Source organism: Telmatherina bonti (assembly GCF_933228915.1).
Source record: "Telmatherina bonti genome assembly, chromosome: 18".
Lineage (NCBI taxonomy): Eukaryota > Metazoa > Chordata > Actinopteri > Atheriniformes > Telmatherinidae > Telmatherina > Telmatherina bonti.
Genome location: NC_136616.1, coordinates 7,738,390 through 7,756,509, shown reverse-complemented (window position 1 = coordinate 7,756,509; position 18,120 = coordinate 7,738,390). Strand labels below are relative to the sequence as shown.

General features: G+C 47.3%; 1 protein-coding gene across 2 annotated transcripts in view; it reads right to left on the bottom strand.

The window, feature by feature from the left end:
* The window catches only part of LOC306769372 (RAS guanyl-releasing protein 2-like), a 95,546-nt gene that overhangs the window by 58,041 nt on the left and 19,385 nt on the right, over positions 1–18,120 (bottom strand). For both annotated transcript variants that reach the window (XR_013771677.1, XM_079257957.1), the window contains exons 2-3: positions 11,402–11,529; positions 11,190–11,292 (exon numbers count right to left, since the gene is read on the bottom strand). Coding sequence is in view for 1 of the 2 variants with exons in the window: in XM_079257957.1 (XP_079114083.1) it covers positions 11,190–11,292; positions 11,402–11,471 (173 nt within the window). In the remaining variant the exon portion in view is untranslated. The remainder of the gene's footprint in view (positions 1–11,189; positions 11,293–11,401; positions 11,530–18,120) is intronic.

Below are 18,120 nucleotides of genomic sequence, written 5' to 3'. Positions count from 1 at the left end.
TGGTCTCTGACTGTTCTCTGACTGGTCTCTAACTGGGCTTTAACTGGTCTCTAACTGGGCTTTAACTGGTGTCTGACTGGTCTCTAACTGGGCTTTAACTGGTCTCTAACTGGGCTTTAACTGGTCTCTAACTGGTCTCTAACTGGGCTTTAACTGGGCTTTAACTGGTCTCTAACTGGGCTCTAACTGGGCTTTAACTGGTCTCTAACTGGGCTTTAACTGGGCTTTAACTGGTCTCTAACTGGGCTTTAACTGGGCTTTAACTGGTCTCTAACTGGTCTCTGGCTGGGCTTTAACTGGTCTCTAACTGGGCTTTAACTGGGCTCTAACTTGGCTTTAACTGGGCTCTAACTGGTCTCTGACTGGGCTTTAACTGGGCTTTAACTGGTCTCTAACTGGGCTTTAACTGGTCTTTAACTGGTCTCTCACTGGGCTTTAACTGGTCTCTAACTGGTCTCTAACTGGGCTTTGACTGGGCTTTAACTGGTCTCTAACTGGTCTCTAACTGGGCTTTAACTGGTCTCTGACTGGTCTCTGACTGGGCTTTAACTGGTCTCTGACTGGTCTCTGACTGGTCTCTAACTGGTCTCTGACTGGTCTCTAACTGGTCTCTAACTGGTCTCTAAATGGGCTTTAACTGGTCTCTGACTGGTCTCTAACTGGGCTTTAACTGGTCTCTAACTGGTCTCTGACTGGGCTTTAACTGGTCTCTAACTGGTCTCTGACTGGTCTCTAACTGGTCTCTGACTGGTCTCTAACTGGTGTCTAACTGGGCTTTAACTGGTCTCTGACTGGTCTCTGACTGGTCTCTAACTGGGCTTTAACTGGTGTCTAACTGGGCTTTAACTGGTCTCTGACTGGTCTCTAACTGGGCTTTAACTGGTCTCTGACTGGTCTCTGACTGGGCTTTAACTGGTCTCTGACTGGTCTCTAACTGGTCTCTGACTGGTCTCTAACTGGTCTCTGACTGGTCTCTAAATGGGCTTTAACTGGTCTCTGACTGGTCTCTAACTGGGCTTTAACTGGTCTCTAACTGGTCTCTGACTGGGCTTTAACTGGTCTCTAACTGGTCTCTGACTGGTCTCTAACTGGTCTCTGACTGGTCTCTAACTGGGCTTTAACTGGTGTCTAACTGGGCTTTAACTGGTCTCTGACTGGTCTCTGACTGGGCTTTAACTGGTCTCTGACTGGTCTCTGACTGGTCTCTAACTGGGCTTTAACTGGTCTCTGACTGGTCTCTGACTGGGCTTTAACTGGTCTCTGACTGGTCTCTGACTGGGCTTTAACTGGTGTCTAACTGGGCTTTAACTGGTCTCTAACTAGGCTCTAAATGGGCTTTAACTGGTCTCTGACTGGTCTCTAACTGGGCTTTAACTGGTCTCTGACTGGTCTCTGACTGGGCTTTAACTGGTGTCTAACTGGGCTATAAATGGGCTTTAACTGGTCTCTAACTGGTCTCTGACTGGGCTTTAACTGGTGTCTAACTGGGCTATAAATGGGCTTTAACTGGTCTCTAACTGGGTTTTAACTGGTCTCTGACTGGTCTCTAACTCGTTTCTGACTGGTCTCTAACTGGGCTTTAACTGGTCTCTAACTGGTCTCTGACTGGGCTTTAACTGGTGTCTAACTGGGCTTTAACTGGTCTCTAACTGGTCTCTAACTGGGCTTTAACTGGTGTCTAACTGGGCTTTAACTGGTCTCTGACTGGTCTCTAACTGGGCTTTAACTGGTGTCTAACTGGTCTCTAACTGGTCTCTAACTGGTCTCTGACTGGTCTCTAACTGGGCTTTAACTGGTGTCTAACTGGGCTTTAACTGGTCTCTGACTGTTCTCTGACTGGTCTTTAACTGGGCTTTAACTGGTCTCTGACTGGTCTCTGACTGGTCTCTAACTGGGCTTTAACTGGTCTCTGACTGGTCTCTAACTGAGCTTTAACTAGTGTCTAACTGGGCTTTAACTGGTCTCTAACTAGGCTCTAAATGGGCTTTAACTGGTCTCTAACTGGGCTTTAACTGGTCTCTAACTGGTCTCTAACTGGGCTTTAACTGGTGTCTAACTGGGCTTTAACTGGTCTCTGACTGGTCTCTGACTGGTCTCTAACTGGGCTTTAACTGGTGTCTAACTGGGCTTTAACTGGTCTCTAACTGGTCTCTGACTGGTCTATGACTGGGCTTTAACTGGTGTCTAACTGGGCTTTAACTGGTCTCTGACTGGTCTCTAACTGGGCTTTAACTGGTCTCTGACTGGGCTTTAACTGGTCTCTAACTGGGATCTAAATGGGCTTTAACTGGGCTTTAACTGGTCTCTAACTGGTCTCTGACTGGGCTTTAACTGGTCTCTAACTGGGCTTTAACTGGTCTCTAACTGGTCTCTAACTGGGCTTTAACTGGTCTCTAACTGGTCTCTAACTGGGCTTTAACTGGTCTCTAACTGGGCTTTAACTGGTCTCTAACTGGTCTCTAACTGGGCTTTAACTGGGCTTTAACTGGTCTCTAACTGGTCTCTAACTGGTCTCTAACTGGGCTTTAACTGGGCTTTAACTGGTCTCTAACTGGGCTCTAACTGGTCTCTAACTGGTCTCTAACTGGGCTTTAACTGGGCTTTAACTGGTCTCTAACTGGTCTCTGACTGGTCTCTAACTGGGCTTTAACTGGTGTCTAACTGGTCTTTAACTGGTCTCTGACTGGGCTTTAACTGGTCTCTAACTGGTCTCTGACTGGTCTCTAACTGGGCTTTAACTGGTGTCTGACTGGTCTCTAACTGGGCTTTAACTGGTCTCTAACTGGGCTTTAACTGGTCTCTAACTGGTCTCTAACTGGGCTTTAACTGGGCTTTAACTGGTCTCTAACTGGTCTCTAACTGGTCTCTAACTGGGCTTTCACTGGGCTTTAACTGGTCTCTAACTGGTCTCTAACTGGACTTTAACTGGTCTCTAACTGGGCTTTAACTGGTCTCTAACTGGTCTCTAACTGGGCTTTAACTGGGCTTTAACTGGTCTCTAACTGGGCTTTAACTGGTCTCTAACTGGTCTCTAACTGGGCTTTAACTGGGCTTTAACTGGTCTCTGACTGGTCTCTAACTGGGCTTTAACTGGTTTCTAACTGGGCTTTAACTGGTCTCTAACTGGGCTTTAACTGGGCTTTAACTGGTCTCTGACTGGGCTTTAACTGGTCTCTGACTGGTCTCTAACTGGGCTTTAACTGGTCTCTGACTGGGCTTTAACTGGTCTCTAACTGGTCTCTAACTGGGCTTTAACTGGTCTCTAACTGGTCTCTAACTGGGCTTTAACTGGGCTTTAACTGGTCTCTAACTGGTCTCTAACTGGTCTCTAACTGGGCTTTAACTGGTCTCTAACTGGGCTTTAACTGGTCTCTAACTGGGCTTTAACTGGGCTTTAACTGGTCTCTAACTGGTCTCTAACTGGGCTTTAACTGGGCTTTAACTGGTCTCTAACTGGTCTCTAACTGGGCTTTAACTGGGCTTTAACTGGTCTCTAACTGGGCTTTAACTGGTCTCTAACTGGTCTCTAACTGGGCTTTAACTGGGCTTTAACTGGTCTCTGACTGTTCTCTGACTGGTCTCTAACTGGGCTTTAACTGGTCTCTAACTGGGCTTTAACTGGTGTCTGACTGGTCTCTAACTGGGCTTTAACTGGTCTCTAACTGGTCTCTAACTGGGCTTTAACTGGGCTTTAACTGGTCTCTAACTGGGCTCTAACTGGGCTTTAACTGGTCTCTAACTGGGCTTTAACTGGGCTTTAACTGGTCTCTAACTGGGCTTTAACTGGGCTTTAACTGGTCTCTAACTGGTCTCTGGCTGGGCTTTAACTGGTCTCTAACTGGGCTTTAACTGGGCTCTAACTTGGCTTTAACTGGGCTCTAACTGGTCTCTGACTGGGCTTTAACTGGGCTTTAACAGGTCTCTAACTGGGCTTTAACTGGTCTTTAACTGGTCTCTGACTGGGCTTTAACTGGTCTCTAACTGGTCTCTAACTGGGCTTTGACTGGGCTTTAACTGGTCTCTGACTGGTCTCTAACTGGGCTTTAACTGGTCTCTAACTGGTCTCTGACTGGGCTTTAACTGGGCTCTAACTGGGCTTTAACTGGTCTTTAACTGGTCTCTAACTGGGCTTTAACTGGTCTCTAACTGGGCTTAAACTGGCCTTTAACTGGGCTTTAACTGGTCTTTAACTGGGCTTTAACTGGTCTCTAACTGGGCTTTAACTGGTCTCTGACTGGTCTCCTATTGGGCTTTAACTGGGCTCTAACTGGGCTTTAACTGGTCTTTAACTGGTCTCTAACTGGGCTTTAACTGGTCTCTAACTGGTCTTTAACTGGGCTTTAACTGGTCTTTAACTGGGCTTTTACTGGGCTTAAACTGGCCTTTAACTGGGCTTTAACTGGTCTCTAACTGGGCTTTAACTGGTCTCTAACTGGGCTTTAACTGGTCTCTGACTTGTCTCTGACTGGGCTTTAACTGGTCTCTGAGTGGTCTCTGACTGGGCTTTAACTGGTGTCTAACTGGGCTTTAACTGGTCTCTGACTGGTCTCTGACTGGGCTTTAACTGGTCTCTAACTGGGCTTTAACTGGTGTCTAACTGGGCTTTAACTGGTCTCTGACTGGTCTCTAACTGGGCTTTAACTGGTCTCTAACTGGGCTTTAACTGGTCTCTAACTGGGCTCTAAATGGGCTTTAACTGGGCTTTAACTGGTCTCTAACTGGGCTTTAACTGGGCTTTAACTGGTCTTTAACTGGGCTTTAACTGGTCGTTAACTGGTCTTTAACTGGTCTCTAACTGGGCTTTAACTGGTCTCTGACTGGTCTCTGACTGGGCTTTAACTGGTCTCTGACTGGTCTCTGACTGGTCTCTAACTGGGCTTTAACTGGTGTCTAACTGGGCTTTAACTGGTCTCTAACTGGTCTCTGACTGGTCTCTAACTGGGCTTTAACTGGTGTCTAACTGGGCTTTAACTGGTCTCTGACTGGTCTCTAACTGGGCTTTAACTGGTCTCTAACTGGGCTTTAACTGGTCTTTAACTGGTCTCTGACTGGGCTTTAACTGGGCTTTAACTGGTCTCTGACTGGGCTTTAACTGGGCTTTAACTGGTCTCTGACTGGTCTCTAACTGGTCTCTATCTGGGCTTTAACTGGTCTTTAACTGGTCTCTGACTGGTCTCTAACTGGGCTTTAACTGGTGTCTAACCGGGCTTTAACTGGTCTCTGACTGGTCTCTAACTGGGTTTTAACTGGTGTCTAACTGGGCTTTAACTGGTCTCTGACTGGTCTCTAACTGGGCTTTAACTGGTCTCTAACTGGGCTTTAACTGGTCTCTAACTGGGCTTTAACTGGTCTCTAACTGGGCTCTAAATGGGCTTTAACTGGGCTTTAACTGGTCTCTAACTGGGCTCTAACTGGGCTTTAACTGGTCTCTAACTGGTCTCTAACTGGTCTCTAACTGGGCTTTAACTGGGCTTTAACTGGTCTCTAACTGGGCTTTAACTGGTCTCTAACTGGTCTCTAACGGGGCTTTAACTGGTCTCTAACTGGTCTCTAACTGGGCTTTAACTGGTCTCTAACTGGGCTTTAACTGGTCTTTAACTGGTCTCTAACTGGTCTCTGACTGGGCTTTAACTGGGCTTTAACTGGTCTCTGACTGGTCTCTAACTGGTCTCTAACTGGGCTTTAACTGGTCTTTAACTGGTCTCTGACTGGTCTCTAACTGGGCTTTAACTGGTGTCTAACTGGGCTTTAACTGGTCTCTGACTGGTCTCTAACTGGGTTTTAACTGGTGTCTGGCTGGGCTTTAACTGGTCTCTGACTGGTCTCTAACTGGGCTTTAACTGGTCTCTAACTGGGCTTTAACTGGTCTCTAACTGGGCTCTAAATGGGCTTTAACTGGGCTTTAACTGGTCTCTAACTGGGCTTTAACTGGGCTTTAACTGGTCTCTGACTGGTCTCTAACTGGTCTCTAACTGGGCTCTAACTGGGCTTTAACTGGTCTCTAACTGGGCTTTAACTGGTCTCTGACTGGTCTCTAACTGGGCTTTAACTGGTCTCTAACTGGTCTCTAACTGGGCTTTAACTGGTCTCTAACTGGTCTCTAACTGGGCTTTAACTGGGCTTTAACTGGTCTCTAACTGGTCTCTAACTGGGCTTTAACTGGGCTTTAACTGGTCTTTAACTGGGCTTTAACTGGTCTCTAACTGGTCTCTAACTGGGCTTTAACTGGTCTTTAACTGGGCTTTAACTGGTCTTTAACTGGTCTTTAACTGGTCTCTAACTGGGCTTTAACTGGTCTCTGACTGGGCTTTAACTGGTCTCTGACTGGTCTCTAACTGGGCTTTAACTGGTGTCTAACTGGGCTTTAACTGGTCTCTAACTGGTCTCTGACTGGTCTCTAACTGGGCTTTAACTGGTGTCTAACTGGGCTTTAACTGGTCTCTGACTGGTCTCTAACTGGGCTTTAACTGGTCTCTAACTGGGCTTTAACTGGTCTCTAACTGGGCTTTGACTGGTCTCTAACTGGTCTCTAACTGGGCTTTAACTGGTCTCTAACTGGTCTCTAACTGGGCTTTAACTGGGCTTTAACTGGTCTCTAACTGGGCTTTAACTAGCCTCTAACTGGTCTCTAACTGGGCTTTAACTGGTCTCTGACTGGGCTTTAACTGGTCTCTGACTGGTCTCTGACTGGTCTCTAACTGGGCTTTAACTGGTGTCTAACTGGGCTTTAACTGGTCTCTAACTGGTCTCTGACTGGTCTCTAACTGGGCTTTAACTGGTGTCAAACTGGGCTTTAACTGGTCTCTGACTGGTCTCTAACTGGGCTTTAACTGGTCTCTAACTGGGCTTTAACTGGTCTTTAACTGGTCTCTGACTGGGCTTTAACTGGGCTTAAACTGGTCTCTGACTGGGCTTTAACTGGGCTTTAACTGGTCTCTGACTGGTCTCTAACTGGTCTCTATCTGGGCTTTAACTGGTCTTTAACTGGTCTCTGACTGGTCTCTAACTGGGCTTTAACTGGTGTCTAACCGGGCTTTAACTGGTCTCTGACTGGTCTCTAACTGGGTTTTAACTGGTGTCTAACTGGGCTTTAACTGGTCTCTGACTGGTCTCTAACTGGGCTTTAACTGGTCTCTAACTGGGCTTTAACTGGTCTCTAACTGGGCTTTAACTGGTCTCTAACTGGGCTCTAAATGGGCTTTAACTGGGCTTTAACTGGGCTTTAACTGGTCTTTATCTGGTCTCTGACTGGGCTTTAACTGGGCTTAAACTGGTCTCTGACTGGGCTTTAACTGGGCTTTAACTGGTCTCTGACTGGTCTCTAACTGGGTTTTAACTGGTGTCTAACTGGGCTTTAACTGGTCTCTGACTGGTCTCTAACTGGGCTTTAACTGGTCTCTAACTGGTCTTTAACTGGTCTCTAACTGGTCTCTGACTGGGCTTTAACTGGGCTTTAACTGGTCTCTGACTGGTCTCTAACTGGTCTCTGACTGGGCTTTAACTGGTCTTTAACTGGTCTCTGACTGGTCTCTAACTGGGCTTTAACTGGTGTCTAACTGGGCTTTAACTGGTCTCTGACTGGTCTCTAACTGGGTTTTAACTGGTGTCTAACTGGGCTTTAACTGGTCTCTGACTGGTCTCTAACTGGGCTTTAACTGGTCTCTAACTGGGCTTTAACTGGTCTCTAACTGGGCTCTAAATGGGCTTTAACTGGGCTTTAACTGGTCTCTAACTGGTCTCTAACTGGGCTTTAACTGGTCTTTAACTGGGCTTTAACTGGTCTTTAACTGGTCTTTAACTGGTCTCTAACTGGGCTTTAACTGGTCTCTGACTGGTCTCTGACTGGTCTCAAACTGGGCTTTAACTGGTGTCTAACTGGGCTTTAACTGGTCTCTGACTGGTCTCTAACTGGGCTTTAACTGGTCTCTAACTGGGCTTTAACTGGTCTCTAACTGGGCTTTGACTGGTCTCTAACTGGTCTCTAACTGGGCTTTAACTGGTCTCTAACTGGTCTCTAACTGGGCTTTAACTGGGCTTTAACTGGTCTCTAACTGGGCTTTAACTGGCCTCTAACTGGTCTCTAACTGGGCTTTAACTGGTCTCTGACTGGTCTCTAACTAGTCCCTAACTGGGCTTTAACTGGTCTCTAACTGGGCTTTAACTGGTCTCTAACTGGTCTCTAACTGGGCTTTAACTGGGCTTTAACTGGTCTCTAACTGGTCTCTAACTGGGCTTTAACTGGGCTTTAACTGGTCTCTAACTGGGCTTTAACTGGTCTCTAACTGGTCTCTAACTGGGCTTTAACTGGGCATTAACTGGTCTCTAACTGGGCTTTAACTGGGCTTTAACTGGTCTCTAACTGGTCTCTAACTGGTCTCTAACTGGGCTTTAACTGGGCTTTAACTGGCCTCTAACTGGTCTCTAACTGGGCTTTAACTGGTCTCTAACTGGTCTCTGACTGGTCTCTAACTGGGCTTTAACTGGTCTCTGACTGGTCTCTAACTGAGCTTTAACTGGTGTCTAACTGGGCTTTAACTGGTCTCTAACTAGGCTCTAAATGGGCTTTAACTGGTCTCTAACTGGGCTTTAACTGGTCTCTAACTGGTCTCTAACTGGGCTTTAACTGGTGTCTGACTGGGCTTTAACTGGTCTCTGACTGGTCTCTGACTGGTCTCTAACTGGGCTTTAACTGGTGTCTAACTGGGCTTTAACTGGTCTCTAACTGGTCTCTGACTGGTCTATGACTGGGCTTTAACTGGTGTCTAACTGGGCTTTAACTGGTCTCTGACTGGTCTCTAACTGGGCTTTAACTGGTCTCTAACTGGGCTTTAACTGGTCTCTAACTGGGCTCTAAATGGGCTTTAACTGGGCTTTAACTGGTCTCTAACTGGGCTTTAACTGGTCTCTAACTGGTCTCTAACTGGTCTCTGACTGGGCTTTAACTGGTCTCTAACTGGGCTTTAACTGGTCTCTAACTGGTCTCTAACTGGGCTTTAACTGGTCTCTAACTGGGCTTTAACTGGTCTCTAACTGGTCTCTGACTGGGCTTTAACTGGGCTTTAACTGGTCTCTAACTGGTCTCTGACTGGGCTTTAACTGGTCTTTAACTGGTCTCTGACTGGTCTCTAACTGGGCTTTAACTGGTGTCTAACTGGGCTTTAACTGGTCTCTGACTGGTCTCTAACTGGGTTTTAACTGGTGTCTAACTGGGCTTTAACTGGTCTCTGACTGGTCTCTAACTGGGCTTTAACTGGTCTCTAACTGGGCTTTAACTGGTCTCTAACTGGGCTCTAAATGGGCTTTAACTGGGCTTTAACTGGTCTCTAACTGGTCTCTAACTGGGCTTTAACTGGTCTTTAACTGGGCTTTAACTGGTCTTTAACTGGTCTTTAACTGGTCTCTAACTGGGCTTTAACTGGTCTCTGACTGGTCTCTGACTGGTCTCAAACTGGGCTTTAACTGGTGTCTAACTGGGCTTTAACTGGTCTCTGACTGGTCTCTAACTGGGCTTTAACTGGTCTCTAACTGGGCTTTAACTGGTCTCTAACTGGGCTTTGACTGGTCTCTAACTGGTCTCTAACTGGGCTTTAACTGGTCTCTAACTGGTCTCTAACTGGGCTTTAACTGGGCTTTAACTGGTCTCTAACTGGGCTTTAACTGGCCTCTAACTGGTCTCTAACTGGGCTTTAACTGGTCTCTGACTGGTCTCTAACTAGTCCCTAACTGGGCTTTAACTGGTCTCTAACTGGGCTTTAACTGGTCTCTAACTGGTCTCTAACTGGGCTTTAACTGGGCTTTAACTGGTCTCTAACTGGTCTCTAACTGGGCTTTAACTGGGCTTTAACTGGTCTCTAACTGGGCTTTAACTGGTCTCTAACTGGTCTCTAACTGGGCTTTAACTGGGCATTAACTGGTCTCTAACTGGGCTTTAACTGGGCTTTAACTGGTCTCTAACTGGTCTCTAACTGGTCTCTAACTGGGCTTTAACTGGGCTTTAACTGGCCTCTAACTGGTCTCTAACTGGGCTTTAACTGGTCTCTAACTGGTCTCTGACTGGTCTCTAACTGGGCTTTAACTGGTCTCTGACTGGTCTCTAACTGAGCTTTAACTGGTGTCTAACTGGGCTTTAACTGGTCTCTAACTAGGCTCTAAATGGGCTTTAACTGGTCTCTAACTGGGCTTTAACTGGTCTCTAACTGGTCTCTAACTGGGCTTTAACTGGTGTCTGACTGGGCTTTAACTGGTCTCTGACTGGTCTCTGACTGGTCTCTAACTGGGCTTTAACTGGTGTCTAACTGGGCTTTAACTGGTCTCTGACTGGTCTCTGACTGGTCTATGACTGGGCTTTAACTGGTGTCTAACTGGGCTTTAACTGGTCTCTGACTGGTCTCTAACTGGGCTTTAACTGGTCTCTAACTGGGCTTTAACTGGTCTCTAACTGGGCTCTAAATGGGCTTTAACTGGTCTCTAACTGGTCTCTAACTGGGCTTTAACTGGTCTCTAACTGGTCTCTAACTGGTCTCTGACTGGGCTTTAACTGGTCTCTAACTGGGCTTTAACTGGTCTCTAACTGGTCTCTAACTGGGCTTTAACTGGTCTCTAACTGGGCTTTAACTGGTCTCTAACTGGTCTCTAACTGGGCTTTAACTGGGCTTTAACTGGTCTCTAACTGGTCTCTAACTGGGCTTTAACTGGGCTTTAACTGGTCTCTAACTGGTCTCTAACTGGGCTTTAACTGGTCTCTAACTGGGCTCTAACTGGGCTTTAACTGGGCTCTAACTGGTCTTTGACTGGGCTTTAACTGGGCTTTAACTGGTCTCTAACTGGGCTTTAACTGGTCTCTAACTGGTCTCTGACTGGGCTTTAACTGGTCTATAACTGGTCTCTAACTGGGCTTTAACTGGGCTCTAACTGGGCTTTAACTGGGCTCTAACTGGTCTCTGACTGGGCTTTAACTGGGCTCTAACTGGTCTTTAACTGGGCTTTAACTGGGCTTTAACTGGTCTCTAACTGGTCTCTGACTGGGCTTTAACTGGTCTCTAACTGGTCTCTAACTGGGCTTTAACTGGTCTCTAACTGGTCTCTAACTGGTCTCTAACTGGGCTTTAACTGGTCTTTAACTGGTCTCTAACTGGTCTTGCGTAAAAGACAAATCACACAAATACAAGCAGATCAGAGTTAAAGGATACTTGAGCACAAGCTTCTTCGCCATGTCAGCCGAAGGGATGTACCAAGGGTGCATCATGAGGAACATCCGGACCAAGGAAACATCCTTCAAGTTGCCCTTCTCGTCTTTAAAAGCAAAGTTTCATTATTAAAAGGCATCTATTGTGAGCAGTTTGAGATGTAAAAGATCCTAAAGGACTATTTTCTGGATTATAAATAAGAGATTTGAACCTACCAAAGGCTTGGATGCACGCTTCCAGCAGCTCATCCACCGTGGCAGATTGCTCAGACAAAATGGACTCCATCGCCCTCTCTCTGCTTTCCTCTTTCTTCCCTTTGTGTGGTTCGATCCCGTGATGCTCACTGGACACAAAGCAGGGAAAGAAACATGCAAAAAAGAATCATTTTTAAGTAAAGACTAAAAACAGAAATGCCTGAACGTTATCTCCCAACACATTTAAAGCCAGTTTTTATATTTAGTTATTTTTCTGACTTTATTCAAAGCAACTTAGAACAACATTAAAGTGATGAAACTGCAGTCCATACATGAAGTGGAAAATCAATTTAAACCCAGTATAGAAGTTGAGCAGGCTGTACACAGAAGTGCTGGCGTGGTGTAAAGGTGTGAGGAATCAGATGGGGAAGATAGACGGGGACGTTTCTGCTTACAGCAGAGCCACGCAGGGACCGGTCTGTGCAGAGACTCCTCTATGAGTCAGGATGATAGTAACAGATGAGGTTCCTGCTGGAGAAACAGGAGAGCAATCCTGTATGACAGAGTTTAGATAAGTGGGTGCTGAGCCAGAGGTCAGTCTGTAGGCAGCACAGTGACTTGGGCATGGCCATGGGCAGCCAGTGAAGTTCAATGCATGATGGTGTAACATGTGACCTTTTTGGCTGATCAAACAGCAGATGCACTGCTGTGCAATGGATCATCTGGAGGGATTTCACTCTGCAAGCCCAGAGACCTGCACTGCAGAAGTCAAGGCCAGACACAAATGATCTGTTCAAGGGTTAGATGGCGTAGCAAGTCCAGTTCGATTTGCTGGGAAGTGACGATGCAGCATGGTCATCAGTCCCAGAACACTGGTCCCTTCTTCTGCTGGGGAAATAGCGTTTTTTCATGCTCATATTTGGTGCTTTTTAAAGTAACCAAATTCCTCTTGGTTGGAAAATGAAAATGCACAGTGAACAGGAAAATAAGTAAAACAATCTGACCATCATTTACACTGAAAACAGCTAAAAAGCTGGCTTGGCCACTTAAGAACAGTTATTACCTCCAGTTTAGACTTTATTGTGCTTTAAAGCAAAAGCTTCTGTCCTGAGATTCCTGCCGTCCTTCCACGAAGGTGGTCACACTTAAATGAGCATGTTCAAAACATTTAATGGGTCGTGAAAGAACCATTATGAATTATGAATTATGTGATTATGAAGTGCTGCTGTCACACACCTGAGGAAAAGAAAGTAACCCTACAGCTCTGAACAAACAGCAGTCGGCTGGCACCTGGCTGATACGTTGACTTTAGAAGCAAACCAGGGTTCAGAATCCCACCGCACACAGCACAAAGACTCGCTCTATGTGCTTACACTATTAAACAGAAAAACTCAAACAGGGAGGCACAGTCTGGTGGTTCTCTGTGCATCACACTCTGACCTGCCTGGTGTGTGAACTTGTTCCGGAAGGGAATTAAGTCCATGTTGTTGCTACGCACCTATCCAACGAATAATAAGTGTCTGACTTGACAGTTGTAGCCCTGAAGCTTTGCTCATGCACATTCACCCAGATTCAGTCTTAAATAAATTTTACCAGAACTCAGAAAAGTGTGACTCATTAAGGTTTCTGCATCTATGATGTAGTGGAGGTTATTCTTTCATCATATGCTCACAACCTCCATCAGCATGTGTGTGGGGAAAAGCCTGTAGGGAGAGTACGGAACCACAGCTTTAAGTGACACACTGACGACTTTACAGTATTTTTCATAGAGAAAACAAACAAAAGTGTGATGTTTTATCTGCATCTTCTCTGATAGCCTCAGTGTCCCAAAGGCTTCTGGGACACTGAGGAAAGCAAGGATACACAGGAGTATCATGCGGACTCTGCAGCGATGCGGCGTCTGCAGCGATACGTCTGCAGCGATGCGGCGTCTGCAGCGATGCGGCGTCTGCAGCGATGCGGCGTCTGCAGCGATGCGGCGTCTGCAGCGATGCCACGTCTGCAGCGATGCAGCGTCTGCAGCGATGCCACGTCTGCAGCGATGCAGCGTCTGCAGGGATGCGACGTCTGCAGCGATGCGACGTCTGCAGCGATGCGACGTCTGCAGCGATGCGACGTCTGCAGCGATGTGACGTCTGCAGCGATGCGACGTCTGCAGCGATGCGGCGTCTGCAGCGATGCAACGTCTGCAGCGATGCAGCGATGCAACGTCTGCAGCGATGCGGCGTCTGCAGCGATGCGACATCTGCAGCGATGCGGCGTCTGCAGCGATGCGGCGTCTGCAGCGATGCAGCGATGCAACGTCTGCAGCGATGCGGCGTCTGCAGCGATGCGACATCTGCAGCGATGCGGCGTCTGCAGCGATGCCACGTCTGCAGCGATGCCACGTCTGCAGCGATGCAGCGTCTGCAGCGATGCCACGTCTGCAGCGATGCAGCGTCTGCAGCGATGCGGCGTCTGCAGCGATGCGGCGTCTGCAGCGATGCGACGTCTGCAGCGATGCCACGTCTGCAGCGATGCCACGTCTGCAGCGATGCCACGTCTGCAGCGATGCGGCATCTGCAGCGATGCGGCGTCTGACGCGATGCGACGTCTGACGCGATGCAACGTCTGCAGCGATGCCACGTCTGCAGCGATGCCACGTCTGCAGCGATGCGGCGTCTGCAGCGATGCAACGTCTGCAGCGATGCGGCGTCTGCAGCGATGCGGCGTCTGCAGCGATGCCGCGTCTGCAGCGATGCGGCGTCTGCAGCGATGCGACGTCTGCAGCGATGCGACGTCTGCAGCGATGCCGCGTCTGCAGCGATGCGGCGTCTGCAGCGATGCGACGTCTGCAGCGATGCGACGTCTGCAGCGATGCGACGTCTGCAGCGATGCGGCGTCTGCAGCGATGCGGCGTCTGCAGCGATGCGGCGTCTGCAGCGATGCCACGTCTGCAGCGATGCCACGTCTGCAGCGATGCCACGTCTGCAGCGATGCGACGTCTGCAGCGATGCGACGTCTGCAGCGATGCCACGTCTGCAGCGATGCGACGTCTGCAGCGATGCGATGTCTGCAGCGATGCCGCGTCTGCAGCGATGCGGCGTCTGCAGCGATGCGGCGTCTGCAGCGATGCCGCGTCTGCAGCGATGCCACGTCTGCAGCGATGCCACGTCTGCAGCGATGCAACGTCTGCAGCGATGCGGCGTCTGCAGCGATGCCACGTCTGCAGCGATGCCACGTCTGCAGCGATGCCACGTCTGCAGCGATGCAACGTCTGCAGCGATGCAACGTCTGCAGCGATGCGGCATCTGCAGCGATGCCACGTCTGCAGCGATGCGGCGTCTGCAGCGATGCCACGTCTGCAGCGATGCCACATCTGCAGCGATGCCACGTCTGCAGCGATGCGGCGTCTGCAGCGATGCAACGTCTGCAGCGATGCAACGTCTGCAGCGATGCGGCATCTGCAGCGATGCCACGTCTGCAGCGATGCGGCATCTGCAGCGATGCCACGTCTGCAGCGATGCCACATCTGCAGCGATGCCACATCTGCAGCGATGCCACGTCTGCAGCGATGCGGCATCTGCAGCGATGCCACGTCTGCAGCGATGCGGCGTCTGCAGCGATGCGGCGTCTGCAGCGATGCCACGTCTGCAGCGATGCCGCGTCTGCAGCGATGCCGCGTCTGCAGCGATGCCGCGTCTGCAGCGATGTGGACTCTGCATCGGCCTTAGCAAAGCTCTCAATTTACTGGTCAATCTATGTTCCTCCTGTCACCTATGGTCACGTGCTTTATAGTGACCAAAAGAAAGAGATTGTGAATAAATGCATCTAAAGTTAGTTTTCTCTGTGGATTAGCAGGACTCTCTTTCAGAGATAGAAGTCTGGGCTTCCATGCTTAAGGAAGCCCCCCCCCCCCCCCCACCCCCCCCCCCACCCCCTTGTTGCTTGTTACAGACCTTATCAGCCAATATCCAGTCTTACCTGATCAAAGAATGTAGAATCAGTGATTGGTGAAGTATTTTTTGGTATCATAGATTAACACAGTGGTTGGTTGTTATGGCTCAGCTGGTACTGTACAACATCCAATTAGCTTTTATACATCCACGCCTGGTTCACGACTGTGAACTTTGGAGCCAGACATGGTGAACAGGCAGAAACTTTAATAAAAAAAAAAAAACCACAAGCACAATCAGCAGGAAACCAGAACTTATCTGCCACATCACGCTTCGGTGCCGACACATTTTACTAAGGCTCATAACATCACATATATGTTGGTGAAAGAAGTTTGAAAAGACATTCAGACTGATAGTTTTCATAGTTTAAATAAGGAACCGAGTCTGACCACACCTACTCAAAACCTCGACTGGTTTGAAAGAAGCCGGTGAGTTTGAGTTTAATCAAACTTTGAAGACTATTTTTATGCATTATGTACTTCAGCTGTGTCTGGAGCTCCATCTTCTCTACAGCTTGAATCTCATTCTGTCGGTCATGCTGAGAAGTCTCATAGTTACACTCAACTTGCAAAATTTCATAATGAAATCAACGTCAGCATGCCCCGCTGCTGGCTTTCTGATCTAATAGCTTTTGAATGATGTGGTTCTGAGAGCGTGAGAGGGGTGTGAGCCGTAGCCTGTGTGTACATATGTACTGTGCCTGACACAACAAAGCCTTTCATCGCACTGTCTCTGCTGCAACACGGTGGGTGGACACACTCAATTACAGGCTTCACAAGCTGTCGCAGTAACGCTCATTTGTGTGGGGATGGAGAGAAGAGACAACAAAGAGAAAGACTGAGAAAAACAATCTAAAAGCTCTTCAGTCATGATAAACATCTCACAGCGAGAATGAGTCCAAGTCACAGTGACCATGAAAACTAGAACAGTAAACTTCAAACGTGTGACTTCATGGTAACATTTAGATAAAGTATGAAGAGACTGTAGACACAAGTATTAAAAAAAGATGCTCTAGAGGCTATAAATAGACATAAAAAGTTCACCACTAGAGCCAAGTCTGAGCTGTAGAGCAGAGCATGACACGGTTACTTGAGTCACCCCTGCATCACGTCGCATAAAATGCAGCAATGTCTTTACAATACCTGTACAGATGTAAACAACTGAAAAAGATAAATGGTTTTGACATTACAAAGACAGAATTATTAGGAATAATGAGAGTCTACAACTGGGCATCATTTTCACTTCTGCATTGTTAACAGTTTGTCTTCCTGAACAGACAGATGCTTCCAAGGCTTAAAGTCAGAATGCTGAATTCCAGGGTTGCACCTTAGCAGTGAGTCTGCTTCTGACTGGTCTAGTCTGGCACTGCGGCACAGGCTGTGCCCATCTTCATGATGATACTATCTGGCCATTCCAAGCGATTGCACCATTCATCATCTCCCTGACAAGCAAGCCTTGTCACAACCCAGAGAGCGTTTTACTTTCTGAGCTTTCAGGCGAATTCAGTCTGATTTATCCATCACACGTTCCCTCCTTCTGTCTTATATTTTCCCTTTTCATCAATGGTTTGATTTCTGCCTCTGAGGCTGTGAAGCAGTGGATTGAGTGGAAGTGGCTCACACTGTGAGAGCTTTGGTGTGATCCTTGGTTGCCTGGTGACGACGACCCAGGGCCATCGATCAGGCAGATTAAGGGGTGGGATGGGGGCGCAGCGGGGATAAAGGGAAGTTGACAGGTGCCTGGTCAATCCCGGCCAAGCAGGATCTGCAGTGTGCTGCTGCTTTACTGGGCAGTGAAAATGTCACATCCTCTGGCTAGACACAGACTGCTGCCTCTGCGGTTACAGCCTGTAAACATCTGTAAAATATACTGCATACCTTCAGTGTTTTTAAAACCTCACCAAAGATCATTTAAATACTTTGTCAGTGATAGTTTTGTTATAATTTCAGACATTGGTTATACATTTAAGAAAGAAAAACCTTTTCTAAAACCAAAAAGCCATCCTTAAATAGTTTGTTTTGTCCTTTATAGAAAAAAACTGATCCAGAATGTGTGAAAAATGAAGCACATTGCATGATTTCATAGAGAGAGAAGCACAAATAACTTTGTGTGCTTTTCTGTGATACGTTATCAGTCTCTCGCATGACTGTGGAGGAATTTGGTCTTTTTATTGTTTATATTGTTGCTCCCATCCATTGAGGTTTGCAGCTTTTGTTTCTGCACAGCTCTCTTTAACCCTTCGATGCATCGTGTCCACTGCAGTAAACGTCTATGTAAAGGTTGTTTTCTAGTATATTTATAAGTGAGGACTGTATATATTTACAATTTGGTGACTTCAGTGGACATGAGGATAGTCACCCAACACACTGCCTGTTATGGTGGCAGTGGAGATGTGGACCCAAATGCAGAGAAGATGGAAGCAGGGATGTAGGTTCCAGAAGGTTTCATTCAAACCAAAGCACTCAGGGGACTAACCAAGTACAAGTGATGCAACAAAATGATCCATCAAACAAGGAATCAAACTGAAAGGTATAAATACACAGAACAAAACGAGACACAGGTGAAACAAATTAACTAAATGAACCCAGGTGAACTAAATCAATAGAAAATCTAAGAAGCTAAACAAGAACCAAGGGAACCAAACAGGAAATACTACAAAATAAAACAGGAAACCTGAACCAAGGAAAAAACACAAACACCACATCATAACACTGCCACTCATCGAAGAATAAACAATATGAAATAAAATTCCATATATACCTGTAATTACCAGTTTTACCTCAGCGATAAACAGGACAAGAAAAT